Source organism: Lepidochelys olivacea, assembly GCF_965140295.1.
Source record: "Lepidochelys olivacea isolate rLepOli2 genome assembly, chromosome: 12".
In the NCBI taxonomy this organism is placed as follows: domain Eukaryota; kingdom Metazoa; phylum Chordata; order Testudines; family Cheloniidae; genus Lepidochelys; species Lepidochelys olivacea.
In genome coordinates, this window is record NC_140422.1 from 15,942,777 (window position 1) to 15,962,541 (window position 19,765).

The 19,765-nt window shown below is 40.5% G+C and overlaps 1 protein-coding gene across 1 annotated transcript in view; it reads right to left on the reverse strand.

The window, feature by feature from the left end:
• ADCY7 (adenylate cyclase 7) overlaps positions 1-19,765 on the reverse strand; it is a 111,107-nt gene that overhangs the window by 14,013 nt on the left and 77,329 nt on the right. Inside the window, exons 11-20 of the mRNA XM_084644679.1 lie at positions 17,006-17,138; positions 12,210-12,395; positions 11,032-11,075; positions 9,147-9,227; positions 7,994-8,066; positions 6,403-6,500; positions 4,792-4,876; positions 2,593-2,730; positions 1,560-1,622; positions 517-579 (exon numbers count right to left, since the gene is read on the reverse strand). Of these exons, the coding sequence (XP_084500805.1) occupies positions 517-579; positions 1,560-1,622; positions 2,593-2,730; positions 4,792-4,876; positions 6,403-6,500; positions 7,994-8,066; positions 9,147-9,227; positions 11,032-11,075; positions 12,210-12,395; positions 17,006-17,138 (964 nt within the window). The remainder of the gene's footprint in view (positions 1-516; positions 580-1,559; positions 1,623-2,592; positions 2,731-4,791; positions 4,877-6,402; positions 6,501-7,993; positions 8,067-9,146; positions 9,228-11,031; positions 11,076-12,209; positions 12,396-17,005; positions 17,139-19,765) is intronic.

Sequence of the window (19,765 nt, forward strand, 5' to 3'; positions counted from 1 at the left end):
GGGGTAAGCTAGGTGCCCAGTATGTACCAGGGGCTCTTGACGGGTTTGTACTCTGGCAGCACCTTCCCAGCTGCAGTGTAGACACACCATATATGCAAGAGGTCAGTGCATATCCATGTACCATTTAAACCCTTTCCCAGGATGCTACCAGGATACCCAAATACACTTTGCAGTGCAATAAATGAGCCTAAATCAATATTTCAGTCATACCCACCATTTGTGTTCTTACTACTTTTCTCAAATGCCAGCTTTGCTTTTCTAAAGTCTGAAATTTCCAGAAAGAGAAGCTATAAAAGCATCTTCTTTAGATTCTACCTAATGCAGGCAAAAAGTATGATCGATCATAGACAGGACAGCTGGATTTGCAGAGGTGAAGCTTTGTGCACTCAATAATTAAAAAGCTATATTCTTAAAGAGCAAGGGGAAGATACCAAGCACCTGCTAGCTGTCAATATTAAACCCAGCATTTGAGAGGTGTGTGTTTTAATCTTGGAAGAAAACAGGTGTTCTACTCACCGGCAAGGTGACATTCGTAATACAGGATTCAGTAGAGTTCACAGTTGTACTTTTTTCAGTAGCCTGATTCACAGGCAAGAAAGAATGGAAAAGTTGATTAGCAGCAGAATGGGATGTGCCCCGTACACAAACAGCACATCATTAGAGCGATGAGGGCTTGCACAAAAAGGTCATGTCAGAACTTGCAGCATATGTTTCAAAAATGGACCTAGCTCAGAGCTGGGCCACCAAGTGATAAAACTTATTCATTTCCATTTTGGTGACTCTTCAATAGACTTTCATTTCTGAACATTAAGTGCCAAAAGCTGAATACAATGCCCCTGAAATCAATAAACAGACTCCGTTTGGAGGTCAATGGGAATTGGGTCAGTTCTTAAGTAAGTACTAACTATTCTTTAAAATATTTCCCACCTTTAAAGCACATTCTTGTCTGTTTGGGCTATAAATTGAAAAAATCTACAAGACTAAACAAAAGTCCCTCGGGGGGAGGGATAGTTCAGTAGGTTGTGAGTTCGATCCTTGAGGGGGCCATTTAGGGATCTGGGGCAAAAATTTGGGATTGGTCCTGCTTCGAGCAGGGGGTTGGACTAGATGACCTCCTGAGGTCCCTTCCAACCCTGATATTCTATGATTCTGTGAAAAAACTAAATTGCCCAATAGGATTCTATGTAAAGTTTAACAGATAGTAATAGTACACTCTGTTGTACTGTATCAAACTGGTCCCCTAAGAACACCTGAATTTCAAAAGGTTGTGAATGCCCACAACTAACGACTTCAACTGGCGTCAGGAGTACTCTACACTTCTGGTAGTTCCAGAAAGATGAACTACAAAACCGTCCCTTGTAACGCAGGGAATTACATCTGTCAGAGCGAGCAGCTAGAAATGCTTACTGACAGGAGTTAACCTTTGTGTTGTCAATCATTAAAAGCTCTATTTTCATAAAGGGAAGGGAAGTTACAGAGAACCTGCTAGCTGTCAATATTACACAGAGCATTCCAGGTCTCTGTTTTTATCTAGGAAATGGAAGTGGTGCTCTACTCACCACGAAGGTGACAACCTCATCACTTGATCCAGTTGCGTTTATGGATCTACTTTCTTCAGGAGGCTGATTCATTGCCAAGAAAGAATATAAAAGCTGATTAGTGGGCGGAGGCGGGAAAGTGGGGAGACGGTCATTTGTTACAAATAATAGCACCAGCACCCCGGGGCCCTGGTCTGATTGCCCTCTGGGCCCTACTGTACCATAAATGTTACATATCAAATATCAATGAGGATGCCCTGTACACACGTGGCACACCGTCAAAGTGATCTGGGGTTGCAAGAAAAGGTCATGTCAAAACTTGACACATAGTTTTCAAAAGTGAACCTGTTTTCAGAGCTGGGTGACCAAGTGAGAAAAGTTATTAATTAATATTTTGGTGACTTCTAAACAGGTTTTTGCTTTTCAGTTTTATGGGCCGAAAGTCCAATACAACGTGTACACTGAAGTCAATAAAAAGACTCGCTTCGGATTTCAATGAGAATTGAATCAGACCCTAAATCCTGTAGTCCTTACTTAAGCTGAACTCCCACAATGGGAGTAACGACTGAGTAAACACTCCTGAATAGGACCATCAATATACCATAATGGCTTTTTTTAAAACAGGCTCCGATTCATATGTTCCTTGAGTTTCCCCCTCAGTGACCTTAGCTAGTAAAATGAAGACGTGTTGTATTGCCTCTACTTCATAAAACCACTACCCACTCATGCCAAATAATTTAGTGTTATAAAAAAGCTGCAGTTCTCTTACAACAATAGTAATTATAACCAGCCGATACTATAAACTGGCAGCCTGAAACAAAGAGAATGTGATGTGATATATGGATTTCTGGTTCTACAAATTGTTTGGGTGTCTTTCCTCAGCATGCTGCTCTGCTCAACATACATCAGTTCAATGTTAAAAGCAAGTAGTGAAGAGTTAAACATCAGAAAACAGGGCCAAGAACATGGTAGATAGGAGAGGTGGGGTGGTCAAGTCTGCAAAGGTTATAAAAGGAAAGAAATGCATAGAATGAAGAAAAATGCAAGTACTTACCAAATTAAAAATGGCTATCATCAGCAACGCACCTATAGTGATGACTGCTAAAGGGAGTCTCACTAGAGGCATTGTTTCTACCTTATCCGAAATAGCACAAAGGTGGCGCATAGAAGGCCATTGTTCTGAGCAGCATTTCTGTAAAGGAAACAAGTTTGTTTTAACAAGATGCATTACATATAGGCTTTAGTGTGCCAAGAGTCGTAATTCTAGATACAAGAAAAAACATTTTGTCCATTGCACACACAAAAGTCTCATTACAGTATTAAACAATCACCAGAGCACAACAAGAAAATATTATCTCTGTTTTAAACAGAGAAGTGTTGTTCTCTAATGGTTAGAGCAAGAGACAGAGAGCCAAGACACTAGGGTTGTATTCCTAGCTCTAGAATTGACTCTGAAAGACACTGGACAAAAATCACCACTGTGCCTCAGTTTCCCCATTAATAAAATGGAGATAAATACTTTCTTATTCCACTTGGGATGTTTTCTGTGACTCAGTTAATTTAGGTTTTCAAAACAGCCTGATGTCACCTAATGAAACATGCTAGAGAAATTATTATTAAAATGTTTACACTAAAATTTGCTAGTTTTAAGTATAAAAGAAAAATTAACAACTTAAAGGAGACCAAATAAAATAAACCAATCATACATCAAACACACCCCAAACCGGCACTTCCTATTATGGAAAAAAAATCTCTTTGCTAACACATACATCTATGCAGAATGCAAACATTATGCCAATGTAGCAAAAGCTTCTTATTCTGGGATACTGAATCCAAACTGTCCTTTTGTAGTACTCGGCTGCCAAAATCAAGCCTAATGCAATGTTGGTTATGGATTTCTTCCTTTTTCTTCCCTCCTGTGGCTCAGCAGAATATATAATACAACATGTGCAATTCAAGAAGGGTCTGCCACTTAATCCTGTAACAAAATTACCATTCATGTATCAGGGTGCAGTGAATGCAGTATTTTGGCCTAAGGGTTTGTCTACACTGAAATTAGACACTCGTGGCTGGCCTGTGCTAGCTGACTGGGGCTCGCAGGGCTCAGCTAAGTGGCTGATTAACTGTGATGCAGACGTTCAGGCTCAGGCAGCAGTCCAAGCTCTGGGACTCTCCCACATCGCAGGGTCCTAGATCCCAGACTCCAGCCCAAGCTCAAAGGTCTATACACTGTAATTAAACAGCCCTATAGCCCAAGCCCTGCAAACCTGAGTCAACTGGGACTGGCCAGCCACAGGTTTTAGTTGCAGTGTAGACATACCCTAACTGGCTTAGGCCCTGGGTACCTAAGAGACCTATCTCTTTCCACATCTGTTTTCATGGTAGCTGAGATCTGCCATGCTGGGAGTGGCTGATGGCAGGAAATTCTCAACAAAGCTTTAAAATTCACTTCCCTCCTTGGTCCACCACAGCCAAGTTTAGTGATCTTATGGACACACAGTAATGCTCCCCTGTTCTCCCAGGCATTTCCAAATCAGAGGGCTGATTTGGGGGTGGGTGATGGGGAGGCTGGACTGGAGGATGTTGTCTCTTTTTCTACATCATAGGACTTGCACTCTGTTTTTGTACAGCCAGTTTTAATTTTATTAAAAACACTGTTTGCATACATTTGGTAATGTACCTGTGCACCACAACACAGTCAATTCAAATACTAGTCATTTTACTTTCTAGAATTCTTGGTTTACTTAGGTCCAACTTTAAGAGCGTTACCCTTCAGCCAGCTATGGAATCACCACCTTTACAACATGCATGAATTTGCATTTTTCTTATTTGCTTATGAATTCTTATAGTCAATCAAGTCCTAAAATCAATATGCACTCAAAACTCCCTTTCACTTGAATGTCAGTTTCAGCACAGAAAACTACAGGATCCATACCCAGGATTACCACTACATAGGGTAAAAACCCCAGAAAATATGACTGCAAGAACAGAAAGGACTTTTTAAAAATCCAGTTAAAAGTGTGTTTACAGCTGCATGTAAGAATTATGATCAGAATTTTCAAATGCGGGTGCTGGACATTGAGTCCCTAAATCTATATTTTAGGCATCTAATATGAATGTCCTCACTGTGGGAAGTGCTGAGTATCTGTAACCCTTACGAAAGTTCAGCACCTCTGAAAAACAGGTAATTTATATTTAGATGCCAAACGTTAGCCATCCACTTTTGAAAATGTTGGCCTATGTTTTTACTTACCAGGCATTTATCAGCAAAACACACACACAAAATAAGCACAATTATGACTGCTACAACTCCAAATGAAAGTCCTAGTTTTGCGGTTCTAAAACAGAGAGAGGAGAACAAAGTTAAACGGAAGTGTTATGCATATTATCATAGTCAAATTGCAACTAACCAAGCAACACTCACTAATGCAGTTTCCCATAACTAAAATAAATATCGTTGCTGTTCTTTTGGCATTACATGATCATGAGGAAGGGCCTTCCGTGGACGTTTATTGCCCTCTCTTGGCAAAGATTCACTTTCAGGTGTTCCACTCTCTCATTCAAATCATGTGCTATTACCCCATGGATAAACCACACCAGCATCATTAGTGTCACAGCAGAGAAAAACAGATACGGCAGAAAATTTAAAATACCAGGGAAAGTCAGCTGTCTCCAAGCTGTGACAAAGAGCCATTTAACAAATCTTCTCTGGCCTTAGAATCAGATTAAGCAACTATATTATAATGGTATCCACGATCGGATAGGAATACTAGAGCTAATATTACTAACCTAATTCATAATCCTGACATTATCATTACAAGAGATATTTGTGGTGAGAGTTTCCTTAGTGCTCCACAGCCAATTACACGTGTCTTGCCCTTCTCCCCCATCATCCAGACTCTCACCAAATCTGGTCTTCCTCCTCCAGGCATCTCTGAAGGTGTCTCCATCCTGACTGCTTAAATCTTTGTCAAAATTTGGGCCATCTCTACTGATCTACTGCGTCTTCTCTAGCCTCCGCAAATCTTATCACCAGTCTACACAAGATGCCACTGCTACAACTAATTTCTTCTAATGAATACAACAATAAGAACGTCTAGTAGTTTCCCAATGTGAATGTACAGTAGTCCCCGAAGATTACACTGTATCATTGAGCTAGTCACTTACATAATCAAACGCCTTCATTGATTTTCTCTTTCCTTCCACATCAGATTCAGGCTTCAAACCCTCCTAAACTGCCTAACCCTACTCTCCTTTGTTCATCTTCAGTCATTAAGGTGATGATCAGAAAAACAATCTAAAATGCACTTCCTTACTTAATAGATCTTCTCCCTCTGTATACTGAGCACAGCTAAAACACACTGCTAAGGAAACACTGTGCACTTAGGTTAATGCAGCTGTCCTGGCTCAGGTGCAAAACTACCTATGAATGCACTATACTAACAAAGAGCATGTCACAATTAAGAATGAATATGTATTTGTGTATGTAACTTATTAGGCCAAGTCTACACTAAAAAGTTAGATCAACCCAGCCACGTCATGCAGGGATATGAGAAATCCACATCCTGAGAGACGTACGTAAACCTATCAAACCCGCGGCATAGACAGCTCCAGGTTTATGGAAGAATTCTTTCATTGACCTAGCTCAGGGAGGCAGATTAACTACAGTAACAGTAGAACCCCTCCCATCACAGTAGTGCATGTCTACACTGAAGCACTACTATAGCGGTTTAAGTGTAGACAGCCTTAGCTTCAGCCCTTCAGGATGATCTGTAAGAGCTAAAGGTGTTGCTCACATGCAAGCAATGTTTTATCCAGAGAATCCATTTAAAATGTAAAGAAATGCAAAACACCACACACTTACGTTGGCATGACAAACATCTGTATCACAAATATACAGAGCAACACAATACCGGCACAGACAAAGTAACTCCTCAGTCTGGGGATGGGGATGGTGCGATACTGAAACAAAGATTGTAATCATTTAATAAGGATAATTCTAGAGTTAGTTTTTGTAATCTACTACTTGTATTTTTTAATTCTACCACAAAAGTATCTTTGCACCATACTATTAAGCCAAGAATGTGAAGAGAAACCAATCAACCAGATAAAATGTACAGTTAGGCATCACTGAAGAAAAAGACCCCAGTCCAAAAGAATCAGTTTCTAACCAGCTGGGGACACCTAACAAGGTGCAGTAACTGCACAACGGATCTGTACACAACATGTAAGTCAGCACAGCTTCCAAACTAACACTTACTATAAGAGTTGATTATATGACTATTTATATTATCATAGTGATTGGGGGCCCCGTCCTATGTGAGTAGATTAATACACACACAGTGAAATCTGTTTTGAACTACCACACAAGATACCAGAAGAAAAACTTTTAGGAGAAGTTCATTTAACTGAATGCTACCCAAAACTGAACTGAAACCTTGAGGACACCGACAGCAGCCTCAAACTGAGAAGGCTCTTGATGCAAGTTTTACTATATATACACATATGCCTCATGAATGTGTCCATATGCGTGAATCACTCTGGGTTTAACCAGGGCTCTCCTCGGACTGGAGTGGTTCAGTGAAGGCTCTTCTTTTTCGGGGGTACGGGGATGGGTTGTGGGTCCCCCTGAGTTTGGGAAAAGGCGAGGACTAGAATGGTAAAATACCGTATACATAAGGGTATTTGAAATTTAATCCTGCCTCCATTTAAGCTATGACTCAGGATGTTTTAAGGATCAAGGATAATGTTACCATTCATATAGGGTATATACGGTACCTACCAAATATCATACTGATGCATAAAGAAATGATCATGGAAAGCAGAGTCCTATTTGCTACAATGTATGTAAAGACACTTTTTAAATACCTCATTGCTTTTTTATAATGAAGATGTTCAGACTAATGCTGGACCCACTGCCAAAACGTCCATTGACTTTAAAGGGCCAAGGTTTAACCCTAGATTATTTCCTAATTCATTTAGTCCATATTAACAACATTACCAAGGAGGAGGGAATAAGCCAAGTGAACCAAGAGATCTCCATTACATCACGTCACCTAAGATGTATTTGGGGCTGCAGTCACCTCAGGAATCCCAATATAGGAACGAACATACTTTCAGTTTCAATTGTCCTTTCATGTTTCTATGAAGGTACGTCTACACTGCAGCTCCCAGTCCCCGCAGATAGACACGCGTGTGATAAAAATAGCCATGTGGACATGGCAGCCCAGGCTAGCTACCCAAGTTCAGACCCAGAGCTTGGGCTCGGACATGAGTAGCTAGCCCAAGCCAGCACCTGTGCCCCAACGTCCACACTGCTATTTTTAGCACACTCAAGCAGAGCTAGTGCATGTCTGTCTGCCCAGACTGGGAAGCATGCTCCCAGCTCCTATGTAGGCATAGTTCTTTAATGGTAATTTAGGATAACAAAAAAGATTACTTAATCTCTTACTAACCTCTTTTTCCAATCCAGATTCTACAAAAAACAGTGAGAATCCACAGAAGTCATCTGAGTTACTACACCATGGTCTGCATTAAAATAGAAATAGGTTTTACAAAATGTATGCAATAAACTAACATAACAGAATGCAAAAATCGTATGTTTCAGGTTGGATTCCATTGTTCACATAGCTAATGACTTGTTTAGCATGGCATAATGTTTTTCTGAACAGCTGGCAAAGCACTCTTAAGAGCCTTTACATTTCGACTATTAGTGGTTTTGCACTAGTGGTTTTGCACCAGTTTAGTTATCTCATGGTTGCAGCTCATGGATTTGCACCAGTTTAGTTATCCCTTTGGTAGTATAGTCATCAGTACAAAAGGAATCCAGTCTGAAACCTTCTTGGCTGGGTACCCTGTCATAAATACGACAGGGTAAAGAGAGGTGTTAGAGATGGATTAGAGATACTCGGTCACCCATGCCTTCACCCTGCAAATACCTGCCATTTATTGGGGATGGTTTGAGTACAAGTATATCAGCCTTGCCATAACCCAGAGGAAGGGATGGATGGCTCCCTCCCAATTGAAATCATTCTATGTTTGTATAGCTCATAGGCATTTCTATGCTAAAATTCATTTTAAAAGATATAAAATGCAGCCCTCATATGCTTTTTACAGATATATTGTGCCAACTGCTGGGCCTGCTATTAGCACTGATACTCCATGTACCCTCAGTGAACCAGCCATGGGAGTCATATCTGCAGTGCTCCCAGCAGTTACCCATGTGCTCCTGACCTCTGCCTACATGTGTGCCCCAGCTGCCTCACCCCTCTGACCTTCCCACATTTCCTGTGACCTGTATTCAGCCCACTATTGTGTAATGTGCTGGGACAGTTAAAATGTTACAATTTCTTGTTTTCTCACAAATGAACATTTTTCTGTAACCTGGCTGAGAATTTCACAATGGAACTATATTATTAAGCTGTACTTTAATGCAAAAGAATTCCCACTGTACTCAAGTTAAAAACAAGCAAACGGCACACAAGCAAACAAAAAAAATTTTGAAAGGTGATGTTTACATGTAGCTTTAAAATTGGCAATGCAGGTTCTCTCTGGAGAAAAGGAGAGCTGCTTTTAAAACCTAGAAAAACAATTTTAAAAAGTACACACTTAGTCGAACTGAGACCCTCAATGGTCGACATCATTTCATCATAAATATCTTCTTCCATCCTTCCCTTCTGGGACGTATTTCTAAATAGAGAGAGAGAGAGACAGAAGATATTAAGCATCAAATCAATTTCTGGCTTATGAATGTGATGTATCTTTACTCAGACTTCCAAAACATGCTGTAGAATATATGCACAGTGTAGCTGTCACATACTGCAAAGGTTATTCATCATTGTCACTTAATTACAAATATCCTCAAAAATATATCAGAACAACAATATGATCTCCAAAATAAACCCAAGAAACTATTAAAACAAATATAAATAATTCCAATACTTTATTACACACTGAAGCCAAATTCAGGGCTTATCAAAGCAAAAATACAATTGCCTTATGTCAATTTTCTGAAAATTTTCAAACAAAACTTTTTAAAAACTACTGGGAATATTCTCAATTACTGTGAATACGAAAATCAAAAAGGAACAGCACACAAAAGTATAAATTTCTCTAAAGTTACCCTCCCTCCTTACACAAACAGCATCTCACTTACTTTCCTGTAAAAAGAAGGATATGGAGTCAGTGAGGAAATATGGGCATCCAGAGTGACAGAACAAGTACAGAAGTAAAAGAAGAAAGAAGGAACTCACTTATAGTTTACAAGTGAAGAGGTACATAACTGTTCTTGTCTAGATCCATGCAGACTAACACAGAGAGTAACACACATAATGTAATACAAGAGCTCTAGCAGATTAACAATAATCAAATTAATCATTCAAGACAAAAATTATTTTGAAGGCAGCTTTTTGTCAAAGTGAAAAATCTCTTCCTAAAGAAGTTTTCATGAGAAGTCTCAAAGGCCAAATTTGGTGTGGTTGGTTATTCATGAGAGACATTAGCTGCAATATCCATCATTCAAAAAGAGTCAGCTCTAACCTAATAAAGCATAAGTGCAGCTAAGAAGCATCTTGTGATTAAATGCAAGATTTAAAAATTGTACTTTATGAATTGTTCTACTGAAGATGAATATGCGGCCTGTATATGCAACCATGAGATATTTTAAATGTCTCAGACACCAGTTCATCTTGATATGATGTACCCTGCAAGCTGGATAACCATACAATAACTTCATCTAACAGAGTATGTATAAAGAAATGGCCAAAGCTTGCTATTGTGAATGAGAATAAAGAGGGGGTATAGAATGACTGCCTGGAAAAATTCTGTCACTGACAAGTTTGTGGGATGACTAGGTCACACCAGAACACAAGTAGGGCAACCAGTCGGGAACAAGTAAACCATGCAGAGCTCAAAACTAGTTTTAGGATTTTCAGGCTCATATAACCACTGTATTAGAGGGAGGATAGTCCAGCGGTTAGATATTTAGCCTAGGACCTGAGTTCAGTTCCCAGAGACCCCCTCCCGTGTCACTTTTGGGGGGAGGGATAGATCAGCAGTTTGAGCATTGGCCTGCTAAACCCAGAGTTGTCAGTTCAATCCTTGAGGGGGCCACTGAGGAATCTGGGGCAAAAATTGGGGATTGGTCCTGCTTTGAGCAAGGGGTTGGACAAGATGATCTCCTGAGGTCCCTTCCAACCCTGATATTCCATGATTTTATGATTAAACACGTCTAATTTACAACCAAGTTATTCTTCAACCAAGATCCAATATTCTTCTTGCTAAACAGAAGCAGGTGCAGTGTATCTGAAATTGATCTAGAGTGAAAGAGTGGGGCAGGTACTGTTTTATTACTTCTTTGTACAGTGCCTACCACAATAGGTCTTCCTGCCAATCTAGGGTTTTTTGGGTTTTTTTGTTTTAATAAAGTCACATAATTACAGTATGTCAAATTGTAATGGGACCACACAGTACATAACAACAGTGCTGGACTTACCTATCTGAAGTCTTTTGACGACCTGTAGAATGCAAAGGTATCTCCTAAACAAGAGGATTTGTGAGTGAGTTATACATTTCATAAACTGGAAAAAATATTTTACATGGCTGATAAGAGAAAGCTAGTTTGACACAGTGATACAGCACAAGTGGGAGGAACTCAACTGACAACTCATACTGCAGCACTTTGTTCCCCAGTAGGCAAGCAGACACAGAGGAGCTGCAGAGGTGTTGTGTACAACATTACATGGTATTTGATTAGCATATAAGTATGGGTTAGCTGAGAGCAAGATGCATCTCTTTCATTTACTTTTCAGCACCAGAAGACCAAAGATTCAAACACCATACCGTAACTTGGTGTTATGTAAGCAGTGAGGGGGAAAGGAGATGCTGCAGAGTTAGAGATGCTATCCTTCAGAGGAGACATTAAAGTGAGATCTCTTTTGGGTCTAGTGGGTCCTCAGGTGAAAGTTAAGATACAAAAAGGACAGAGGATAACTGTGATGCACTGGAGACAGTATCACCTCTCTCAGTAAGATGAGCTTAATGGTTGGTTGATTTATTTACTTACAGTCATTGCACTCCCATGGCCCGGATTCAGCAAAGCACTTAATTAAAATAAAGCCGGACATCAATAGAATTTACATGTGCACTAAAGTTAAGCATGGGCTTAATTACTTGGCAGAATCAGGGCCTAAATTGCTACCTTTAAAATCCTCTCTGAAATTCCAGGAGTATGAAAAGGAGAATAAATCCTGTTTTATTCTTTCACGTTAGCACTGTCAAGATAATTAAGGTTCCCATTGGGAAAAGCAGTCATGGCCCCCTCCAGACTGGGGCTACGCTTTAAACTGATCCAGAAACTGAAGCTGGTGCAGGATGCAGCAATCTTCTTGTTACATGATTAACCGTTCCATTCATCCTGTGCTCAGTTATCTGCACTGGCCCATTCATTTCTGGGTTGATTCCATGGTGTGGTTATATGATCACTGGTGTGTGTGTATGTTGCCTTCCTGCTTCCTACTCCCTATCCCTGTTTTGTTTTCTGGTGCCCTCTCCCTGAACTCAGTGTTTCTATTCCTGCTTAAGGCTGTGGGTGTGTATGCATTGCACTGGGCATCACACCCCCCTCCCACCCACCCACCCACGCACACCATGCAGTGCCAATCCAACCATCACCTTTCTTTGTCTCCCACTTGGAGCTGAGGAGTCACTGCTGACACTTTCTCTGTGGTTCAGGTGGGCAAAGGGCCTGGCTGCTCCCCAGGACTCCAAATAACGTGTCATACGGACAGAGGCGCGCATCTTCAGCCCATCGTTCACTCGTGTTTTAGGGAGATGATTATTCAACGTCTGCTGTTTTGACTAAAAGTAAGAGACACACACATTTACATACCAAAAAAAAAGTACACAGCACTCTGAAGCTCTGTTGGATTGTACCTGAGAGCCACACAAATATGTAGGACCTTGGTTTCCAGGGACATGGCACTACATACATCAGCCAGAGTGCCATCCTTGATTCCCCATCCCCGGTCTCGTTTAACTCTAGTTTAAGCAAATCATAACAAACTGAATTGCCTGATTTCAGAGTAACAGCCGTGTTAGTCTGTATTCGCAAAAAGAAAAGGAGTACTTGTGGCACCTTAGAGACTAACCAATTTATTTGAGCATAAGCTTTCGTGAGCTGAAGTGAGCTGTAGCTCACGAAAGCTTAAGCTCAAATAAATTGGTTAGTCTCTAAATTGCCTGAGGTTCCCTGCTTTGAAAACTGCTCTGATTCAACCTTCTCGCTTTCTGGACCATGTGTAGCATCATCAGAGATCACAGAGCCTTGCAGACAGATGAAGGGGTTTCCTCACTGTCAGAGGAAAGTCAAGGTAGAATGAGACCATAAGCACGAGGTCTTGGGTACATGACACAGAGGGACCCACACAATGGTTGGGAGGAAGCTGGACAGAGTTCTATGAAGCTCAACCCTGGATTGCAACAGAGATTATGTCCTTCTGCCATGGATGTGTAGCAAAGGAACATATAAAGCCTCATAACGTCCTTTCATGTGACCAAAAGCAGCTAACACATTAGGAATAACTGGTGTAATAACAGCATCAGATCTCAGATAGTGCACTGATGAATAAGCATATCCTCACATTTTAGGCATCTCCAGGAGTGCAAGACCCATTTTAATGGAGGTATATCAGATCCCGCTGAGTATACACACAGCATAGTGTGCCAGTAAAAATCTAATCACAGAATAGCGTAAAGCACCCGATCACCTGCATGTCTTTGTAGTATCCAGTCTGTAATTTAAAATAGCTAAAGAAGATCATTTGATTTGTTTTCTGCTAATTCTTTTTCTTTCCAATCTTTGGCTACTTGGATTTAAAGGGAATTACGTGGCCCCATAGTTACTAATTACAGGGAGATAAAAATTTGCATACTGCTTCAAGCTATTATTAATCAATGAGATTATACAGGGATCACTTGATGATTGCCCTGTTCTGTTCATTCGCTTTGAAGCATCTGGCATTGGCCACTGTCGGAAGACAGGATACTAGACTAGATGGACCTTTGGTCTGACCCAGTGTGGCCATTCTTGTGTGATTATCTTGTGATTATTTGGAAGTTGTAAAAATAAGTACCACACAAACAACTTCACCTCCCCATAAAGCTGGGAGGGGTGGTGGTGGGGGAGAGAAAGAGATTACATTACCTTAGAAATGTTATGTACCTTTTAAAAAATAGCACATCTGACAACTGCATTGTATTTGTATACAACATGTCTGTCGGGAGGTGTATCTAGGTATGGTAATAAGTACTAGACACCAAGCATGCAAGAGAAAAAGCAGGTTGTTATTTATTCAACATTTCATAGAATTTCGAACTCTCAATTGTTCGCTGAACACACACCGATATTTTGGTCTCCGTAAAAAAGCATGATTATGGTCAGAAATGTGATCTGTGAAAAAGGCACCTTTCTTACCCAATAGAGCAGTCATCCAGCTCTGTATATTCACAGTCCTATCTGTTTGCCTTACTGACTAAGATAAAATTCTGCTCTCAGTACCACCTTCAGAGAAATCAATGGCACTTAAACAAGCAGAACTAAGGATATAATTTAGAGCTATGGAAGAGGGAGTTCAATTCTATTCTGGCTGAGGTATTAACTGTAAACTAAATTTTAACTACAGACTCTTTACTACTGATGACGCATAAGGGAGAAAGGACCCAGCTTGGTTTTAGATCTCAAGTGGATTTTTCAGGACTAGCAGTTTAGGGACAAAAAACAAAAATATACTTTCACTTGGGGCTTGTCTAGACTGAGAAAATTTAACCTGGAACATTCTATGGTGCGTTTTTATTTTCCCCCAAAACGCTTTTCAGAATACCAGTTTAACTGCATGGTGGGTGGCAAAGATCATATTCTTTAAATTACAGACAGTTTGAATGGCCTGTTCTGGCAGTATCGCTGAAGAGACAAATTTGAAAAATGGCCCGTGACAGTTCATATCCCCACATTCACCATTTTTACAAAACTCTTTTGTAAAATGATTTTGTACAAAATGCCTTATGAGAGATCATTTGAAAACTCATAATCTGTTGATCATTATTGTCCTGGTAAAATGTGTATGACAATGTTATATGTAAAATTGCATGTCTACTGTATGACATTCCTGAGACACGTTCCCATTTCAAGAAAGCAGGCACAAACCAGTTCCTCAGAGACAAAAGGCAAACTGACGCCTCAGCCAACAAAATGTCAACAAAATGAAATGGACTATCATCCAGCTAAGCAGCCATTCTTTGGCAGGAAAAAGGGTGTGAGCAAGAAATGTACAACTTGGCAAAGGAACAGCTGGAAGTTCCCGTGCAATCAGACTTTGTCTCCTGAGCCGCAGCTGGAGAGGATTTTCAGAGAAGAGAATTGCTATAAGAAAGGGGAGCAAACTCCCCAGATCTCTCTCTTCATTTCTACTCACAGCATCGATGACAACACTTGAAAGATAAAGGAAACATCATCGGACTGGGGACTCGGGCAGCTGCTTCACTCACCAGCATAAATTTCTTGCTCCCAAGGTACTCAGCTCAACCACAAGATACACCAAGTGGTAACTCCACCCCAAGGTGCATGTAGATTTCAGCTGAGTTAGAGGAATGAGGGGGAGAAAAGAGGGGAAGTAACCAGAGCAGGAGGACCTAAAAACAAACAACAGCTGGGGGAAGGGCAGAGGGGGGTGGTGGAGGGGAGAAAGGTGGCTCCTAGCAGATTTAGAAAGTTTCTGACGGATGCTCTAAGTGTCTGCATGCTCTGGTCTGGCTATTCATTTTTCTTACTTCTATCTGTTAAATGGGAATTTAATAGCAAACTGCAGCACTTCAGTATGATCAGTGTTTAAAGAATGGCTTCCAGGGCTATTGACCCAGAATACAGAAATGAGTGAGTTACTCATGGAGGTTATATAAAAGCATCCTAGATAGAAAGCCTAATCAAAACAACAAAGATAACAAAATCTTCTTCAGAGTCTCTACTACCTGAGCCACAGAACTCCTATCGGGGGAACATAAGAACAGCAAGAGCTGGGTTTCAGCAGGAACAAAACTTTCATATTTCCGAGGGCATAACAAAGAAGGATCAGTGGTACCAGTCAACAGGGTCTGTGTACAAGAAAAAGCTACAGAAGCCAAGCTCTAGGCATATTACTTCCATAAGCAAAATGGCAAATGTTCACTCACAGTCATCCAGTTAATTAACAGTTTTGCTATCAACAGTTAATTAACGTTTTGCTACCCTAGATGGATGTCTGTTCTGTCTGCAGTGCTGAGCCAGCCCCAACTGCACTAGCATACTCAGGGAAGCTCAGGATTGACTGCAAGGGCACATAATCCACGCTCGGGGATCCCAATGAAATACAGGAACTGTTGGGTTTCATTGCAATAAACTTCACAAGCCAAGCTCTGGATGTGACATAGCAGAGCCCAGTCTCAGCTGGTATTACAGGAGTGCCCCAGATTCTCTTCTTTTGATTCTTTATTCGCTTTTCCTCATAAAACTCTCAAAACTGTTAAACACCCAAGTGACTTATTTTGCTTGTTTACAGATAGCCAGAGAAAAGCATGAACTATAGGAGGAGAATTAGATGCATCCTTTTGTCTCATTTGTAACGCTAGCACTTCATCCGGCAATGGAGTGTATTGGGGTAATAATGAAAGATAGTGAATAGCGTGAACTATTGAGGAAGGGCTAATGGTGATGAAGCCCCAGCTTGGCACTAATTCAGAGATCAATCACACTAGAGAACCCTTGTAGATATGGATTATTTTCCACTTCTGGCACACAAGAGGAGGACTGAGGAAGGCTTTAAGGAACAAAGAGGATCTCTGTTGGGCAGACAGTCTCAGTAGTTAACAAGTATTCATGTGTGACCATCACCCTTGAACATCCCCTTCTGGGGACAGCAGTAATAAATGAATGGTTAACATTTGGCTACTGAGACATCTATGGTGAAGCTACTTGTATGTCCTACACTGAACGCTATTTAAAACAAGCTTTCCTTCAAAGAGAACAGGCAGATCAATTTCATAATTATTTGCTTTAGGAGCTTCAGACATTTTTGAGATGGACTTTATGGCAGAGTTTTTCCTTTGAAATTCAGGATTATTATATAGTTTAGCTTTATGCGAAGCCTTTATCCTGAAACTGCTTTGCATGACACACACACATCAAATAATAGATACGCATGCATTTTTGTTCCTCTCTAGTAGCTGGCCCACGTAAGACATTTGTAAGTCAGCTATTGCCTTCAAGCTACTGGACCTTTAACTCAAACAGTACAGGCACATGCTTTTAGATCCAGAGGTCCTACATTCAAACCACACAGATGACCCATATTCTCTCTCTCTCACACACACACAAATAATATTCCTGAACTAAAACACACACACACACACACACACACATTTTAAATGTAGACACATACCCTTGGGTCAATCACCAAGTAGGTTTTGATGTTCATTGCTTTAAGGTATGGGTCTCTCAGGTGTCCATTCCCTTCTTCCACTTCGTAAGCTTTGCCTAGGTGATTTAGCGTTGCTTCAGTGATGTGTACACGACTAGAGTGGGGAAAAAGAACAAAAGGCCTAAACATTCACGGAAAGGTCAGTTTAAGCAACTCATTTACATTTCAACAGCTTTGGCAGATGACTCCAGGATCCTGACAGCAGTTCAAACAGTATTGCTTATTTATGATCCTTCATGGTACATTATACAATACAACTTTATTTGTGTTGCGTCTTTCATACCATGTGTATCCCAAAACACGTCCTGGTACTAAGTAATACATGAAAGTAAATAGCAGAGGGATAGAGAAATTAAGAGGTGCAGGCAAGGTAGAAGAAATATCATCAATGAAGATTTGATGACTGACAAGGCAAAGAGACAAAGGAAGGTTGTTCCAGATGACAGGAGCTTCAGAGAATGCGCTGTCTCTCTCGCACACAAAACAATAGTTAAAACTGTGTGGAGGGATGAGTCCTGTGCTAGACAGGCAGAAGGAATATCAGCAAAGTGGACTGAAGTAAATCCATGGAAGGTTTAACAACAAGGAGGGCAATTCTGAACATGTATTTTTTTTTCCTGGAGAGAGAAATCAGAAGCACAGCAGCAACAGTGCAGGTCTCTGAACAGGATCTGCTAATACTCCCATGCATTCATTCTGATCACAGGAGCCTTGTCTTGAATATTTCGTTGCACCAGGTAATCACATAGAATCAGGTGTTTGTGCAAACCCCTTCTATAGAATTGCACAATAAAAGACATTCCAAATAATTAAATGTATTAATATAATAAAATAACAATTATGATCCTTTCACTTATATGCTTCTCTGTAGCTACAGATTTACCCTATTTTATAGATGGAGTAATTTAGGCAGAGAGAGGTTAAATAGTCTGTCCAAGGTCACACAATGAATCAAATACAGAGCTGGGAAGAGAACCCAGTCACTGACTTTAAAATGGAGTTTGTGAGAGGGTTCTGATGGCTTACCCAATTACAGCAAGGAGGAGGTTAAGGGCAGTTCCCCACTCCCCTTCCCTGCACATGTGCTCAATGGAAGGGTTCGAGACTGCTGACCAATCAGATTTCCCAGGAGGAAAGGTAGCTCTTTGGGAGTCAATAGGTGAGAATGCCTTGGAGCAGGGAGGGCTGAACCCAGTCCTGACTGCACCTAGGGTGACCAGATGTCCCAATTTTATAGGGACAGTCCCAATTTTGGGGTCTTTTTCTTATATAGGCTCTTATTACGCCCCACCCCTGTCCCGATTTTTCATATTTGCTGTCTGGTCACCCTAACTGCACCTGACCCCACAGCGACTAGAGATGTTTCTGTTTTATTTACTGGTAACTGGCCTATGAGACTATTTTGCTGCAATTCTTACCTCAGCTTTAACCAGCCTAAGAGGACTTTCTAAAATGAAATTTTATAAGATGCCCTAAATCATTATGTGTGTCCAGTAGCAATTGTAAAATGCTAGGTGACACCCCAAAATTAACCAGGGCTTATTTAGATTCAGTCTCCCATTCAGCAAATTCTTTAGGGATTTCCAATAGATTGGAAGCATTCAAATGCAACATCTGTTAGACAGTATCTTGACTGAAGAATTTGCTCAGCTGCATATGACGATTAACAACATCAGATGCTTTTTTAAGCCTACAGAATAAATGCAGCACACTTCAGACCTTGATGCAAGCATGTCTTCTGTCCTTCACTTAAACTCCCATTGTAAAGTAAAGGTCAGTATCATACGGACTATATTGTTTATAAGATTACAATCGTCAGGTCACAACAAGAGCTGGTCATAAAAGTTTTTCTATATATTTAGAAACAAGAAAGGAAATATTTAGACAATTTCTGAAATGATTAAGGGAGCTTTATTTGCTCATGGACATTACTTGAGCCTCACTGAAAAAGGGACAGGCATATAATGCCAACTGCAGCCTCAATGCCGTTTTTGGTCACTTCCACAAAAGGGTAAATATACTCTCCCCTCCTCACCCAGCCTTGAAGACAAAGAGGCTACTCGCAGTAAGGATTGCAGGGCTGGGCCTAAACTAGTCAATGTTTTTTAAGTCAGCCTGGTCTTCAGATGAACAAAAAAAGCTATTAAGCTAAATTACAACAAGAGTGACGTTTCAAAGGTTACGGTAAAACACGTTCTGATCTTTCAGACACATGCAGAAATGGCCATCAGTAACCAGCTCAGCAACACCAAAAGCTTTCAAAAAATCATTCAGAAGCACAGAAAAGAAATGAGGTCACATTACTATGATACAAATAACTCTGCTCTAGGTCAGAAGCTCATGTTTCCATAGAAAAATGGCTATTTGGGTACACCTCAAAGTATTTTTGGCTGCATTTGTACAGGGACACTGAAAATTGAGAACTTTAAAAAAAAATTCACCAGTAAACTAATAACCAAATACACCTGCAGATCATTTGCAATAGCTATTACATTGTACAGAGAAAAAAATCAGATAGCCAAACAAAAAAGAAACTCCACACCCTACAGTAAAATGAACAAACATAGTCAATTTGGCATATAATTCTGTTATAGTGTGGGGTTTTCCATAGTGCTCAGTGTCTGCCTAGCTACTCCCCATGAAATAAAACTTCCATTGACTGCAGTGACAGCAAACTTAGCCAACACTGTGTGTTTATGGGAATCTCACTCACGCTGTGAT